Source organism: Elephantulus edwardii, unplaced genomic scaffold (genome assembly GCF_000299155.1).
Source record: "Elephantulus edwardii isolate Elephantulus edwardi_28Jun2011 unplaced genomic scaffold, EleEdw1.0 scaffold00005, whole genome shotgun sequence".
Taxonomy (NCBI): domain Eukaryota; kingdom Metazoa; phylum Chordata; class Mammalia; order Macroscelidea; family Macroscelididae; genus Elephantulus; species Elephantulus edwardii.
Window position 1 is genome coordinate 21,462,448 of NW_006399755.1, and position 15,767 is coordinate 21,478,214.

A 15,767-nucleotide genomic window follows, 5' to 3' on the forward strand; every position below is an offset into this window, starting at 1 on the left:
TATCCTCTTCCATAAATAGTTTGCCTCTGGAAACCCCATGAACCTGGAGAAAGGATGAAAGTCAGGCAAGTGTTGAGGACTTTCGTTCATAAGGTCACTATGAGTTGCCTACCACTCAACAACACTTAACAACAACAACAACAATTCAAAATAAAAAATAAAAGGCAAATCTCTTATTTGTGAATGGAAAGGATTGGGGGTAAAAACTAAAGAAAATTATACTAATTATTCTATGATTATATTTTACCTAGATTAGGCTATGTTTTTATTTATTCAGCAGAATTTTAAAGAATTAAATATCCATTTCTCTCCTAGCAAACAAATATTAATGGATCAGTTGTAAATGATTTTAGCTTTCATTTCACTGTTTTAGTTGCTTATGGGTGTAACTGCTTGCACTAGAGTTCATTAAGACAGAGAACTGCCCTGTAAGGGTTTCCTGAGTTGTAATTTTTACAACGTCTTGTGGAGCTGCTTGTGGATTTCAATATAGACCTTCTGTTTTGAAGTGGAGCACTTAACCATTGTGCCACAAGGGCTCCTTCTCCTCCAGTTGCTATAGCAAACCACAAATTGAGTGACTTTAAAAAATGGAAATTTATTTTCTCATGGTTCTGGAGGCTTGAAGTCCAGATGAGAGTCTCAGCTATGTAGATTCTTTGTGAGAATTTATAAAGAGAAACTCTTCTTAAGTCTCTCCCTGTTCTAGTAACCACAGGCCCTCCTTTCCTGGTTACACATGCAGCTGTCCCTCTCTATCTCTTTATGTGTGACTCTGTACAGCACCACTCAGAAGGCATTACCATTAAGCCCCACCCAACTCCAGGTTGATTTAACAGATAAGGAAAGGAAAACTATTTCTAAATAACTTCACATTCACAGATTACAGAGATTAGGATTGCAATATATGTTTTTTGAGACACAATTAAATCCATAACATTCCCACATATATTAAATCCTTTTAGATTCCACACAATTTTGAGAGATGTTATACACTTTGCAATGCAGAAAAAGACATAGAAAATAAGTAAGATCTTTTAAAAAATGAAAACAAACCATGAGGTAGTCCACTATTGATCTCTGTGTGTGGCCAAAAAGTATGTTCCATTTTCGGTCATTAAATATCTAATTTATAAAAAGGTAGAAGAATCAAATTTGTACTTCAAATTGCAAAACAGCTTTTCCTATTGCTTCTCACCAAAGAGTTCTATTTTTCCAGGAGTGAAATTCTATTGAAATGTTCTTCTAAAATATTTTGTGGAAAATAAGGACCGATAGATGGCAAGTCTTCATTCATGATCCCTAAACAGGAGACAAATTCATCAGGCAGGAGAGTCTGCTCTGGAATAATTTCCTTGGCTGAACCATTGTCCAAAAGCATGGTATCTTCTCTTTCTATTGAGGTTTGTATGTCACAAGGGCTGCATTCTCCTTGATTTAATATGAGGCTTAATTCTTCAAGAAACAATGCATTGTCTCGAGAGTTCATACTTGAAACAGATAATGCAAAGTCTGGATATTTCTTTAATAAGACATTCTTTCCCAGTTCCAAGGAACCAGCTGAAGGTACAAGAGTTGAAGAATCTACTTCATCATTATTATGAAGAAGGCCTCCTCCAGGAAGAAAGCTTGAAATCTGGGGCTTATATCCAGTACTCAGATCGGGGACATAGACAACTGAGGTGCTGGTAAGTAGTGATCCTTGTGGTCTGTCTTTTATCTTCCGGGATCCAGAATTATTTCCTTGCTTGTAGTCTGTAGGTGTATGCTCTTCTGGGAGAAAGATTTCTCTTATCTCTGTAACCATAGGATCAGCACATTGGATGTGTTCACTGGAATTATTTACAAAATCACTGTTTTCCTAGAAAGAAAAAGAAATTGGGGGGACCCCAAAACATATTAAAGAGACCAAGCAGATAATAGAACAAAGACCGGGCATTAGCATTTGACTTTCTCTCAATTTTCCTTTGCCTTTTCCTTTTTTCATATTGTTTAGTTCTCATATTATTTTTAACTTTGGCGGCAGGGGGGTGGGGGATTGTTAGTCAGTACTAAAAGAATTCATGTCTTAAGCACATTTCTTGATTTAAAATGTTTTAAGAGAATGGAGAGACAGAATCTCTCCTGTTGACCTGAATATTGGCATGCATATTGTTTCAGGGCCTTTTAAACAGTGGAATGTGAAATACTATAGAATCTTACTATAAATAGGTATTGATGGTAGTATGCGTAGTCCCTACAGAGGTGCACTGCTGACCTGAAGGCTGATTTTCCTTTTCTGGCAATTTAAACCCACCAGCTGCTCAGAGGGAGAAAGCTAAGCAACCTCCTCCCATGTGATTTATAGCCTTGGAAACCCACTGGGAGGTCAACTATGAGGTGGAACTGAGGCAATGAGGTGTTTTGTTGGTTGTTTTTCCACTGTAAATAAATACTTTGCTGTTGAAATTAAAGCAAAAGTGGTGCCAAATTCTACTTGGCATATAAACTCAGAATGAGGCTGTGTAAATGTTGTGTGCTGAGCTTCTAAGAGCGTGTGGCCATGTAGGCATGTTGATGTTGATCAGGAGGCAGGTGAGGAAGGCTTAAATTATTATGAAAGCATAGTGAACCCTGTTGGCAATAAAGGACTTGAGAATTTTCAGGTGATGGATGGCCTCCCAAGGCAAATAACAGTCTATATATATAGCCCTAGTGTGTCCACTTGCCATACAGAGGTAACTTGTGGTTGCTGTGAAGCTGAACACTCTAACACTGATGTGCCAAATGTGATAATGGTAACTTGAGACAGAACAATTTTTATTTATTTGACAGTGTTTGGTGGAGCTCCCCGATTAAAACAAGCTTGGAATCAGGAGTGGCATCCACTTCCGTAATAGCTTGCCTCTGGAAACCCTATGAACCTGGAGAAAGTATGAAAGTCACACAAGTTTTGAGGGCTTTTGTTCATAGGGTCGCTATGGGTCATCTACGACTTGACAGCACTGACAACAACAACACAATTATATTACAGACTTACAACCACCTCTTTATTACTTGGGGAGAAAACAACACCTCATCCTGAAGGAGGACCCAAGGTTCAACTCTTACCCCAAGAGTACAGAATTGGAAGGGAGTTTGAAAAACATAGAAGACCTTGAGTAAAACATTTGCAGTGTTTCTCCAAGTTTCTTAAGCCCTAGACTCTCAAGGTAACTTGCCAAATTTTGGATAAGGTGGGGGTGGGAGCGTATGAACATTTTTGTTCAAAGGTCCAATTAAGTAAAAGGTACTGGATACACTGAAGGAAATTAGAAATGCAATGTGGTTATGTTCTCAGGAAGAATCATTTTCCCCATTCCAAGCTGTGGGCTGATTGGAGAAGCAGATTGGAATTGAATGACACAAACAAATGATAGACTTTCTGCAAAGGGGCCCCTGGTCAATATCCTGGACCCCTCACCCACAGCACTGGCCTCTTATGTCTCCAGTCCTCTATCTCCTTCCTAGTATAATGTCTGTCCTAACTGTAAATCCTTCAGTGACACCTAATGGCTTTAGTAGCAGTTTAGCAAGGAGTTCTCAGCCTTGTCTGAATGGACAGATCACTTGGAAAGTTTTCAAGATTGCAGATGCCTGGAGTTTCCCTCCTCTCTTGTTTTAGAGACTCTGGAAAGGGTCCTGGGCAGCCAAAGCTGAGAACTGTTGTCTTAAGAACTGCTGTGCGGCTGAGGAAGGAGCTGATTAATGGGCCTCTGGTTTTCTCTCCCCAGGACTTGAGACAGAACAATTCTTATTTGTTTTAGAAATGCTTGACTTCCTTATATCATTTGAGCAAAGTGTTTCCAGGTTAGGGAGAAAACAGTTTGAAAATTATCAGTCAGCAGAATGAAATGTGAATACTAGAGCACCGAGGCTTTCCGTGACCTGGTCCGGCATTGTTCCAACTGTTCCTCTGGCAGGACTTGTCAATAAAGCAACGGCCAGCATGCTCTTCTCACCTCTGTGCCTTTGCCTATGCTATTCCCATCTAGTCCCCATGCCCTTTCCTTTTCTTGAACAATTCTTCATCTGTTCAAACATCTTCTGTCTGCTCCCATCATATGCTCAGGTTTATTTCTGTCACTGCATTTCTTTTGTTGTGTTTCAATCCTTGGGTGACAGGTCTATCCCACCATCTAAGTTGTGAGTCTCTTGGTGGGCAGGTCAGAGTGCCAGGAAGCAGTGGGAGCACACCTAGCTGACACCTTCTGCTGTGTGTCCTGGGACTGATCCTCTCTAACCTCTACAGTCCCAGGGTCTTCCCTGTATGCCCTCTTCATTCATTGTCAAAATTGAAGCCTGGGCCTCTCCTAGTGATGCCATTTCTCATCTCTCAACCTCTCTAATAGCTGTCAAATTGAAACTGACTCATAGCGGACACTCCACTGTGTTTCCAGGCCTGTAAATCACACAGGAGGAGACTGTTCATCTTTGTCCGGAGGACCTGCAAGTGAATTCAGGGTGCCAGAGAAGGGCATTCTTTGGGTTTGCAGTGCAACTCCATATTGACTACACCTCCTGAGCTCCCCGTTGTTATATACCATCGAGTCAGAACCAGTTCATAGCTGACCCTCCAGCAAGTTTCAGAGACAGTAAATCACATAGGAAGAGATCTGCTCATCTTTCTCCCATGAAGCAGCCAGTGGGTTAGAACTGTGTACCTTTGGCTTGGTAGCATATCTCCTTACCACTAAGCCACCAGTACTCCCTCCAGAGCTCTCTACTTTTCCCAAATTAACCATTGGAAAAGAAGCTATGCCCCTCAGTTCTATTCTGACACACAGGAGCTGGAATCAACTTCATAGCAACTGGTTTCTAGATAAAATATGCACACAAGGAACTCTGGTGGCAGAACAAATTGAACCTTGGAAGGTAAACAAAAGGGCAATAGTTTGAATCAACTAGTTGCATTGCTGGAGAAAGAGAAGATAGTCTGTACAGATTTATAGCCTTGGAGACTCTAAGAAGCAGTCCTACTATGTCCTATAAAGTCACTGGGAGTAAGAATCAACTTGATGAAAGTGGTTTAACGGTTTTTAACTACTGTACGCATTATTCATTCAAATGGAAATTCTACTCTAGTCATCAGTCTTAGCCACCACTTAGCTTTTGTTTGATGGCATTTGGTTACCTGTAACATTTTCATGATGTTACTGTTTTCTAGGTTGGGAATATCTTCATGAAGCCAATTTGGTATTACTGATAAGATTGTTCTTTTCATTCTAAAATAAAAAAGAAAAATAACATGTTAGAAATTATTTACCTTAGAATTGAGATAATAATCATAAAGAAGATTATACCAAAAGACAAGTTGTTTTAAGAAAGTGCTGTCAAGAACCACTCAAGAGTGATGAAGAGCAAGGATGTCAGTCTAAAGACCAAGGTGTGCCTGATCCAGGCCATGGTCTTCTCAATTGTTTGCTATGCATCTGAGAGCTGGACAAAAGAAGAATCGATACCTTTGAGCTGAAGTCCTGTAGAAGAGTATTAAATATGACATGGACTGGCAAGAGAATAAATAGGTTTGTCCTGAAAAGGGTGAGACTGGGTAACTCCTTGGTGGAATGGATTTTGAAACTACATCTCCCATACTTTGGGCTTGTTGCCAGGAGGGAACAGTCCCTGGAGAAGGACATCACACTTTAGAGGGACAGCGCAGGAGAGGAAGACCCCTGGACAAGATGGATTGCCACAGTGTGTCAATGGGGACAGATGTGTCAGAGACAGTGAGGCTCAAGATAGGTCAGTGTTCAGAGCTATTGTTCATAGGGTCACTATGAGTCGTAGTCAACTTGATGGCACATAACAACACTAAAATGGGTTCTATAATAAAGAGCAAACTTACTGCTGTAAGCTGGAAGCTAAGATTCCCATGCTTACTTAAGAAAGTTAAGTGGGAAGTCAGTTTGTGTCTTTTCAGATTGTTCTCTTGGCTCTATCACTCTTCTTTATAAGGAGTAGGATAATTTCATGTAAAATTCAAGATAATAACCCTGGTAGTTAAATGGCACATGGTAAATAAGGAAAAAATTATAAGCAGGAGATAGAAAGTGGAAAAAACTTAAGGGATATTTTGTAGAACTTTCTAGAGCAATCATAGCCACATTCACCAAATATTAAAGATAAATTTATAGAGTAAAATCCTATACTCTGAGCTCCTAGAATTGTGAATTTGTAGTCATTCCAATTAGGGGGACAATGAGAATAACAGCTCCAGCATTTCTGTTCATGGATGATGGGACAAGGCTGGGACTTATCTCTGGTTGAGTAGGATAGTGAGAATACAGTCTTAGATGACATCTTTAGTAAGGACTACTGGTGTAGAAGTGATAAAAAGAAGCTCTGATACACTACTTTTTCCTTCAAGTTATGTTCTGATATTACCAGGACACTAATCAATGCACTTTTTGTATTTACTGTACAAATTGGTTTGGATAAATAGGGTATATCAGGAACTTTTAAAAGGCCAAACTGATTAAAAGCACATTTTTGCAAACTAATAGCAGTGACTTGATTCTGATACCTCACCATCCTGGGGGCTACCTAGTATAGTGTGGAACTGACCTATCACATTTCCAAGGCTGTAAATTTTACCAGAGGTGGGCAGAGGGAGTTGGACCAAGGGAAAGTGCTCATCTTTCTTACCTGAAAAATGTCTTGTGACATTGAACCACAAGGAAACTGTGGTGGCTTAGTAGTATGGAGTTATACCACCAACCCAAAGGTGTGCAGTTCAAATGCACCAGTATCTCCACTGGAGCAAGATGGGCAATCTCTTCTCAAGAGATTTTTTTTTTCCATTTTTTTTTATTTTTTTTTTTTTATTATTTTGTGTGCGTGTACCATCAAATCAGATCTGACTGGTACAGGAGGATATTGCGCCTCCTTCTCCGGCAGAGCATCTGGTGGATTCGAACCGTGTTTCTCTGGGATTGCAGTGCAGCTTCTTGCCACTAGGCCACCAGAGCTCCCCTTCTTCTCAAGAGATTTATTGACTCTGAAAATCCACTGGGGGCTCAGCTATGAATAGATTTGAACTCAGAGGTGCACAATGATGACAACAACCTTTCAGTTAGCTGCCCAAAAATTTATCAATCATTACTGACAGATCAGACTAGTTTCTACATTTAATCAGGCTTTATAAGAACTTGCACTAAGTAATAACAAAAATGGCTAAGTTAGCCTAATTTGACCCTGAACGTGAGATAAAACTTATTCTTTTATGCATATTTATACCATATTTATGATTTGGCTTTTCCACTAATTTACACTCTTTGTGACTACCTGGAACTAGACCAAACTAGCGCTTTTCACTTTACTGCTAGAAAATATTTTAGACAATATACTAATAAGGAGAGAAGATATATTCATGTGCATTTGAGTCAAAGATGATAAGATGAATATTATATGCTTTGGGCATACTGGCAGGAAGGATCAATCTTAAAAATGACATCATGCTGGGAAAGATAAAATCATAAAAGAAGAAAGATCCTCAATGAGATGGATTGATACAGTGTAACAGTGGACTTGAATTTGGCAGAGATTGTGAAGGTGGCGCTGGATAGGGCAAGTTTGTGATCTGTTGTTCAAAAGATCAGTATGAGTCATGGTGGACTCAACAGTACCTAACAGCAACACCACCCATTCTTAGGCTCATCATATGTGTAATCATTTGCTATCTATTCTCTAGCTCTGTTTTTGAAGTAATACTTTTATAAAAAATGCATGGACCATCTCCTCCCACGAGATTTACTGCCTCTGAAAATGCTCTGGAGGCCCAACTATGGGTCACTTCTGACTTGACAGTACACAACAACAACAGCAGTAACACTATTAATTAAAACTGCTTGTATAGACAAAAGTTAAATAGAAAGGAGTTGTTTCTTTCATTTTTTTAAAAAAGAAGGCTTACTTAACTAACTGTTGTTGTTGTGTGCTGTTGAGTCAGACCCATAGCTGACCCTCTGGTGGGTTTTCAGACGCAGTTAATAGCACGGGAGGAGTTTGCACATCCTTCTCACTTGGAACAGCTGCTGAATTTAAACTGTATACCTTAGGGATTGCAGGGCAGCTTCTTACCGCTAGGCCACCAGTGCTCCCCACTTAACTAAGTAAAATAATTGTCCTCTTGCCATTTCTGTCAGAACAAACTGAAAGTTTAGGTTATTTTTGGTAAACAATTTAGGTTTTTAGTTTTTAAAAATTATTTCAAAAATAATTAAAACATCTTCAGATGCTATTGCACTAATACTAATTTTTGTAATCATTTAAGCATTTAATCATTTTAAGTCTTAAGATATCTCAAAGGGCTTTATTATCAGGCATATTTCAAAACAATCTAAAACACCATTTTATTAGTTTGCTATTAGTTTGCTCACTTTGCAAGTGTATTTGGGACATTTTTAATTAATGGATAATTTTAATTTGTAAGTATTGTTTTGGTTCAAGGAAAAAAGCTGCATAAATAAAAATAATTAGTGTATTTATTTACAACAGCTTACTTAAATCTTTTGACCACACATTTGCTTTAAATTTAAAAGAAAAATAATGTTACAAAGCAATGGCAAAAAGAAACTCAGTGATGATTTGACAAAGACTAATAGTGTCAAATTATATGTTTTTAAATATGTCAAATTTTGTGAACAATTGAATGTTCTGGGAAATCTCTCACATATTGCCATCGAATAGGAATCCACTTACAGCTGACCCTCCAGCTGCTTTTCAGAAGCTGTAAGTTGTGGGGGGAAGATTGCCTACCTTTCCTATGAGGAGATCCTGGCAGACTTGAATTATCAGAGAAGCACAACTTTTGGGTTAATGGCACAACTCTCTGTTGACATCACCAAACTACTCTGATTTATTAACAAGCTGTAAATGCTCCAGGAGCCTAAACATAGAAAAGCAAAGAGCTTTCTCAAAGTCTGTCTCTAATCACTAGACAAAGGTCCTTACTAACATAATTTTGTAAAAAAATAAAAATAACTGAAGGAAACTAAGGAAGATATTAGGTCTAGATGCTAAAAACTCTACCACTTTGGTAGCAAAGTGACAAAATCAAGCATTGCTTTCCTTATACTTCTCTTCACTCCCTTGATTTGTTGAGATAGAATTTGATTTATTCCGATTTATCTGAATAGAATTTAGGGCAAGTTATGACTTAACTGTGGGAAAAGATAAGCAAGTTCCTCCTGTTTGTTTAACAACCTCCAAACACCTGGTCAAAAAAGGGTCAGTCTGAGTCAGTTTTGACTTGAAAACAATGAGAGATACTAGGATCCCCAGTGGTGTGGTAGCAAAAGCATGAGGCTGCTAACAAAAACATTGGTGGTTCACAGCTATCGGCCTTGGACACACTAGAAAGCGGTTCTGCTCTGTCCTATGGGGTCATGCTATGTATCAGATCCACTCAGAGTAGGTTTGACTTTGGTAGGACTTAATTACTCTCAAGAATCCAGGCACTGGAGACAAACCTGAAACCCAATGAAAAGATGGCACAGTAAAGAAAGATGGGCTGGATTCAGACAGAGGCTAGACTCCTGAGTGACCTTGCTTAGTGACCTTGAACTGACTATTCATTATCTCTAAGCCTTAAGTCACTGTAAAATAGACCTTAAAGCTTTTTAGGCAAGGCTAATGTGAAGATTAAATGAATGACATTCGTTTAAGAGTTTGGCATGTGTCTTATTCACCTACTCACCCTCCTTGCTGTTGAGTCAGAACTGACTCATAGCTGACCCTTCATTGAGTTTTGAGGCTGCAAATTGCATAGAAGTGTTCCCTCCTTTCTCCCTCAGAGGTGCTGGTGGATTTGAACTGCCGGAGATGGGCAGTCTTTGGCTATCAGCACAATCCCCTATAGACTATGCCACCAGAGCTCCAATTTTGATGTAGGTGAGTTCTCACTAAAAATTTTTTCTTTTATTTTTCCTTTTGGTGAATAAAAAAGTTCATGGTGGGTGTGGTGTGTGTATACATAAATTGACTTTACATTTCACTGGTACATGCATATGGCTTATGTGAGAAATCAGAAATGCTACAAAAACCTACCTGTTTCGGAAAGATCTGTTAAGTATACCAATCAAAGACAAAACAGACAATATAATAGCAAAGAAGACCATTCCTGACAAAAGTCCAGTGTCTTGTTGCTTGTTATCTGAAATACAAAGAAAAAGAATTTCAGCAAAAGCTATAGTGCCCATGGGATGCTGGAATCATTGCTCTCTCCCACTGCTCAAAGCAAAGGTCATTGACTTCATAGAAAGGGGGGAAGAGAGGAACAGAATTAACCTTTACCTGAGGCTGTGACGTGATTGCCCTTCAAAACTGCAAGCCTAAGCCCCAGGAAGCAACCTTTTGTTTCAGAAAATGGGCTGCACATATCTGATATCAGTGGGTTTGTAGAAGCACATCTCTAGCAAATGTGGTCAGCATTAGACAATTTTCTGAGCTTACACATGCACATTTGATAGAAACCTGTTTCGCTAAAAACCTCATTTGATTGCTTCAACACAGGTGAGAATTCCCAATTGCTGTCACAGTGTCTAAAACTGGCCACAATCACAAGTGAAGTTTGCAATTTTTTTTTAAAACATTTTGTGCTAGACGACAGAATTTTTGCAAACCTTGTCACCATTTTTCAAAATTCAGTGCTTATGAATTTTAGTGCTTGGTAACCTTGGGCTGACTAGTTAGTTTTTCCTAGACTTGGTTTAACAATCTATGAAAGAAACTGTACAAAGAGCCTAACCAATATCCAAGATATTCACTCTACCTAAAATAATGTATGAAATAAGAAAATAAAATTGGTATCAATCTTGCATCCCCATTTTATTTTTAAAAAAGGCCTTTTTTTTTTTTAAACAGATGAGGGATAAAACTGTTTAAGAGAGAAAATTATTAGGGATTTTTGTCATGACAGGAGTCCAGAGCAAAGGCTGTATAGTGGAGTGGACCTTGGGCGAGGGATTGTAAAACAACGAAAGATTTTTTTTCTTTTACTTTTCCAAGAGGGTAGTGTACTAGAGGGGAAGGTTGGGAGGGGAGAAAAGTGCAACAATGAATGAATGGAAATCCAAAGTCTCTGTAAATTTTCATTGAAATTAATAATAATTTTTTTTAAAAATTGGAAAAAAGGCCTTTTTTTCCCATATTGAAGTTGAACTAATCATCTGAAATCTTTAAACAGTTTCTGTAATATGCCCTATATCTACCACCAGCCTGTCAGTTTGTCGTACTGTGGTGATAAATGTGTTAACTCTGATGCTATGATCCATGCCTCTGGTATTTCACACACCAGCAAAGGCACCCATGGTGGACAGGTTTCAACAGAACTTTCAGACCAACACAGACTAGAAAATAGGATGGACCACCCACCACTCAAATAACTGGACAGCAACTACAATCCCAGAGGCGCATGGTTCGAATCCACCAGATGCTCTGCCGGGGAAGGAGGGACAATCTCCTCCTGTACCATTAAGATCTGGTTTGACGGTACACTCACACAAAAATAATAAAATTTTAAAAAAATAAATAAAAATTAAAATAAAAAAAGAATATTTAAGTTCCAGTCTGATATACAATGTAACCAGTGATAGGATAACATCCGTATACAAGCACAGCAGACCTGTTAATGGTCACTGTGAGTCATAATCGACTTGATGGAACCTAACAATCTAATGGCTTAGCAATATTTTCTCATTGTACATAAAAGTCCTATTTTTAATATAACACATAAGTGAGACATGACACATTGGAGTTTGTTCAAGAGCCATCTTGGGCATTGGGTTCTGTAACAGATAATTTTATGGGTCAATTGTTACCAATAATTGAACCAGACCCTAGCCTATATACTGCCATGGGTGATAATGGTTAGCCTCGGGCAGTACTTTTTGCTCAGTCTTGTTCAGTCACTTGAGGGTTGATATCAACCCTATCTATATACAATTGCCTGGTCCCACACCACCCTCACTATGGTTGCTATGTTTAAATCCATTATTGAGGCTATCATATGGGTCTTTCTCTTTTTTTTGCTGATCTTCTACTAACCAGGAATTGTTTCCTCTTATTTATTAATTTAGTATCATCGACTCTGATCCAACCGGCACAGGAGATTGTCACTCTTTCTCCAGCGGAGCATCTGATGGATTCGAACTGCATGCCTTTATGTTTCCTCTTATTAATGTGGCCAAAATATGTGAGACAAAAATCTCCTCATCATTATAGGTAAGAAACATTCTAGCTGCATTTCTTCTAAGACAGTTTTTAAAAATTATTACTCCAGTCCATAACATACTCAATATTCTTTACCAACATCACAATTCAAAAGCATCAACTTTCCTCTAGTCTTCCTTTATTATTGCTCAATTTCCACATGAATATAAAGCAATTATAACTATCCTGGCTTGGGGAAGGAATATTTTTGTCCTCAAAGTGACAAGTTAAAGACATTTTTGGCAGCAGATTTGCCCAATTCAGTTTGTGTGGGGTTTTGGACTTCTACTTCGATAACCACTGATTGTAGATTGAATTAAAATGAAATTCTTGGCAAGTTCAATTTTTTTCTCTATTTATCATGATAATGTTTATTTATGAGTTACAAAGAATTTTCTTGTCTTTGTGTTAGGGAGTTCTGTTGCCCTAGTGGGTAAGGAACTGCCTCCAAAGGTAGGTGGCTCTAATCCACCAGCTGTTCCATGGGAGGAAGATGAACCATCTTCTCCAGTGCGATTTACAGTCTTTGAAATCCTGCTGAAAGATTAGCTACGAGTCAGTCCTGACTTGATGGCCGTTGAGTTTGAGGCAGCATAGTGTGTGTGTTTATGTAGAAGTGTAGTCCATACTAAAGTCTTTGAGCTTCACAAGTGCTTCAAGTATCTTTTGTGTCCAACAAGCCACCTGCATATGCTGTAGTTATTTAGTGCTCTGACTTACGTTATTCTTATATGCCATCAAGTCATCCATGACTTTTAGAAACCCTATGAATAATGAATCTGAACATTTCTCTATCTTGTGTCATCTGCACCATCTCTTATATACTTGAGCTCATTGCTATAGTCATCATGTTAACCATAGTCACCATGTCAATCCATCTTGTTGAGGGTCTTTACCTCCTATGCTGACCCTCCACCTTTCCGAGCATGATGCCCACCTCCAAGGACTGGCCCGCCTAACAACATCCTAAAGTATGTAAAATGCAGTTTTACCTTCTTTGTCTCCAAAAAGTACCCTAGTCATACTTTCTCCTGGTTACATTTTCTTTGTTCTTTTGCCAGTCCATGAGATATTCAAATCTCTTCTCTAACACCATAATTGAAAATTTTTAATTCATCTTCTGTTATCCATATTTACTGTCCAACCTTCAGATACATAACAAGCAATTGAGAAGACTATGGATTGGATCAGGCACATCTTAATCTTTAAACTGACATCATTGCTCTTCTGCACTTTGGAAAGTTCCATGACAGCAGATTTTCCCATTGTGACCACTGCTGCTGGTGGTCGTTGTTATGTGCCATTGACCCTATGTACCTATAGCAAGGCTGTGTACAGCAGCTCTGAGCCCTGCCCTGTCCTGAGCCAGTCTCATTAATTACAACATACCAACTCTTATTTCCCCAGTCACTGTATCAATCTATCTCATCTGGGGTCTTCCTCTCCTGAGTTGTCTCTTTACCCTTCCAAGCATGATGTCCTTCTCCAAGGACAGATCTCTCCTGGCCATGTGCCCAAAACATGTGAGACGGAACTTCAAAATCCTAGCCTCCAAGGACAAACTTGGTTTCACCATCTCCAAGACAGACCCATTTGTTTTTTGGCAGTACATGGTATGCTCAAGACTCTTCTCCAGCACCACCGTTCAGAGGCATTGATTCTTCTGCCATCCTTAACCATTGTCCAGCTCTCTGGTGCATAGCAAGTAATTGCAAAGACCGTGGCCTGGATTAGTTGCACCTTAGTCTCTAGAAGCAAGGGGTACAACGTGTATGGCAGAAGGTGTCTCAGGGGACCCCATACCACGCAGGTATGAGTAACTACTGACATTGTTGCTTTACAGCACTCTAGAGAGGTCCCTGACAACAGATTTTCCTAATGCAATTCATCTTTTGATTTCCTGACTGTGATGTTAAGATTATTGATTGTGAACTGTGACTGCTCATAGCAAGAGTATATTGAATGTGGATCCAAGTCTAATGAAATTGTTGATAATTTAAATCTATTGTCCACCTATCATGTTGTTGCCTATTGGTCAAGTAGTGAAGTTTTTGTTTTCTTGATGTTGAGATGCAATCCATATTCAATACTGTAGTCTTTGATCTTCTATAGCAAGTACTTCAAGTCCTCCTCACTTTCAACAAGTAAGGTTATGTCATCTATGTAACAAAGGTTGTTGATGAGTCTTCCTCTGATCATGAAGCCACATACTTCATAAAGTTCACCTCCTCAAATGATTTGCTCAGCATAGATTGAATAGATATGGAGAAAGGATACAACTATGATGTATACCTTTTCTGATTTTAAACCATACAGTGGACCCTTTGTTCTGTTCTCAGAACAACTCTGCAAAGGCAATAAAATATAGACATTTTTTCTGATAATCTCTGCTTTCAGCCAAGATTCATCTGATATCAGCAACTCATAGCCCTTATTCTGTACCATCTTCACAATTCTTTTGTGTTTCAGTCATTATTGTAATTACTGTGTTAATCTGTCTTTTTGAGGGTGTTGCTTTCTTTTGCTGACCCTCTGCCTTTTCAAGCATGGTACACCTCTCTGAAGATGAGTCTCTCTTGGCAACATGGTCAAAGAATATTAGACAAGGTTTCACCATCTCTGCCTTTAAGGTTGAACTTCCTTCAAGACATATTTGGGGTTTTATTTTCTTTTGGCAATCTATGTTATTTCAATAATCTTCACCAACACTACAATCCAAAGGCATCAATTATTCTTTGGTAATCTTTATTAACTGTCTGAGTTGCACCTGCACATGAAGCAACTGAAAATAATCATGGTTTGTGTAAGGCATATTTTAGTCTTAAACATTTTTATAGCATTCTTGCTATTTAGCACTCTTTCAGACATTTTTTAAAGCTACTTGGCACCAGATTTTCCCAGTGCAATACTTCATTTGACTGTTGTATCCATGAGTGGTGATGGTAGAGTTAAGTAAAATTAAATAGGTTATAATTTCATTATTTTCTCCAGTTATTATGTTGTTTATTGATCCACATTGAGAATTTTTACCTTTTTTTTTGTATTTTGGTTTAATTCATACTGAAAGCTATAGACTTCGATTTTCTCCAGGAAGTGCTTTAACAATGAAAAGTTGACAGGGATTTCATTTCACTTGGATCCACAATCAATACCTGCAACAGCAATAGTAGGTATGCTGCATTGGGAAACTCTAATATCAAGGATCTCTTCAAAGTTCTAAAGGACAGTGATGTCAGTTTAAAGACTACAATGTGTCTGAGTCAAGCCATAGTCTTATTCAGATTGAATAGGCATGGAGAAAGGATACAATTCTGTTGCATCACCTTTGACCGATAAATATTGCGACTATACTTCAGAGACACTGATCCCAACATAAGGAACTACCATCAGCTGGTGTGTTTGAAATCACAGAAGCCATGGAAGATTCATATATAAGTTATTAGATGGAGGGCTGGTGAAAGGGAGATAGATGTGAAGGGAGGGGGTAGAAGTGGATGGATATCCTGTAGGATGGTGAAGCAGGAAATAAGTGCATA

General features: G+C 38.7%; 1 protein-coding gene across 1 annotated transcript in view; it reads right to left on the minus strand.

The window, feature by feature from the left end:
• Positions 1-1,207: 1,207 nt before the first annotated feature.
• The window catches only part of IL23R (interleukin 23 receptor), a 126,158-nt gene continuing 111,598 nt past the window's right edge, over positions 1,208-15,767 (minus strand). Inside the window, exons 8-10 of the mRNA XM_006879746.1 lie at positions 10,069-10,174; positions 5,153-5,243; positions 1,208-1,861 (exon numbers count right to left, since the gene is read on the minus strand). Coding sequence (XP_006879808.1) covers positions 1,208-1,861; positions 5,153-5,243; positions 10,069-10,174 — 851 coding nt within the window. The remainder of the gene's footprint in view (positions 1,862-5,152; positions 5,244-10,068; positions 10,175-15,767) is intronic.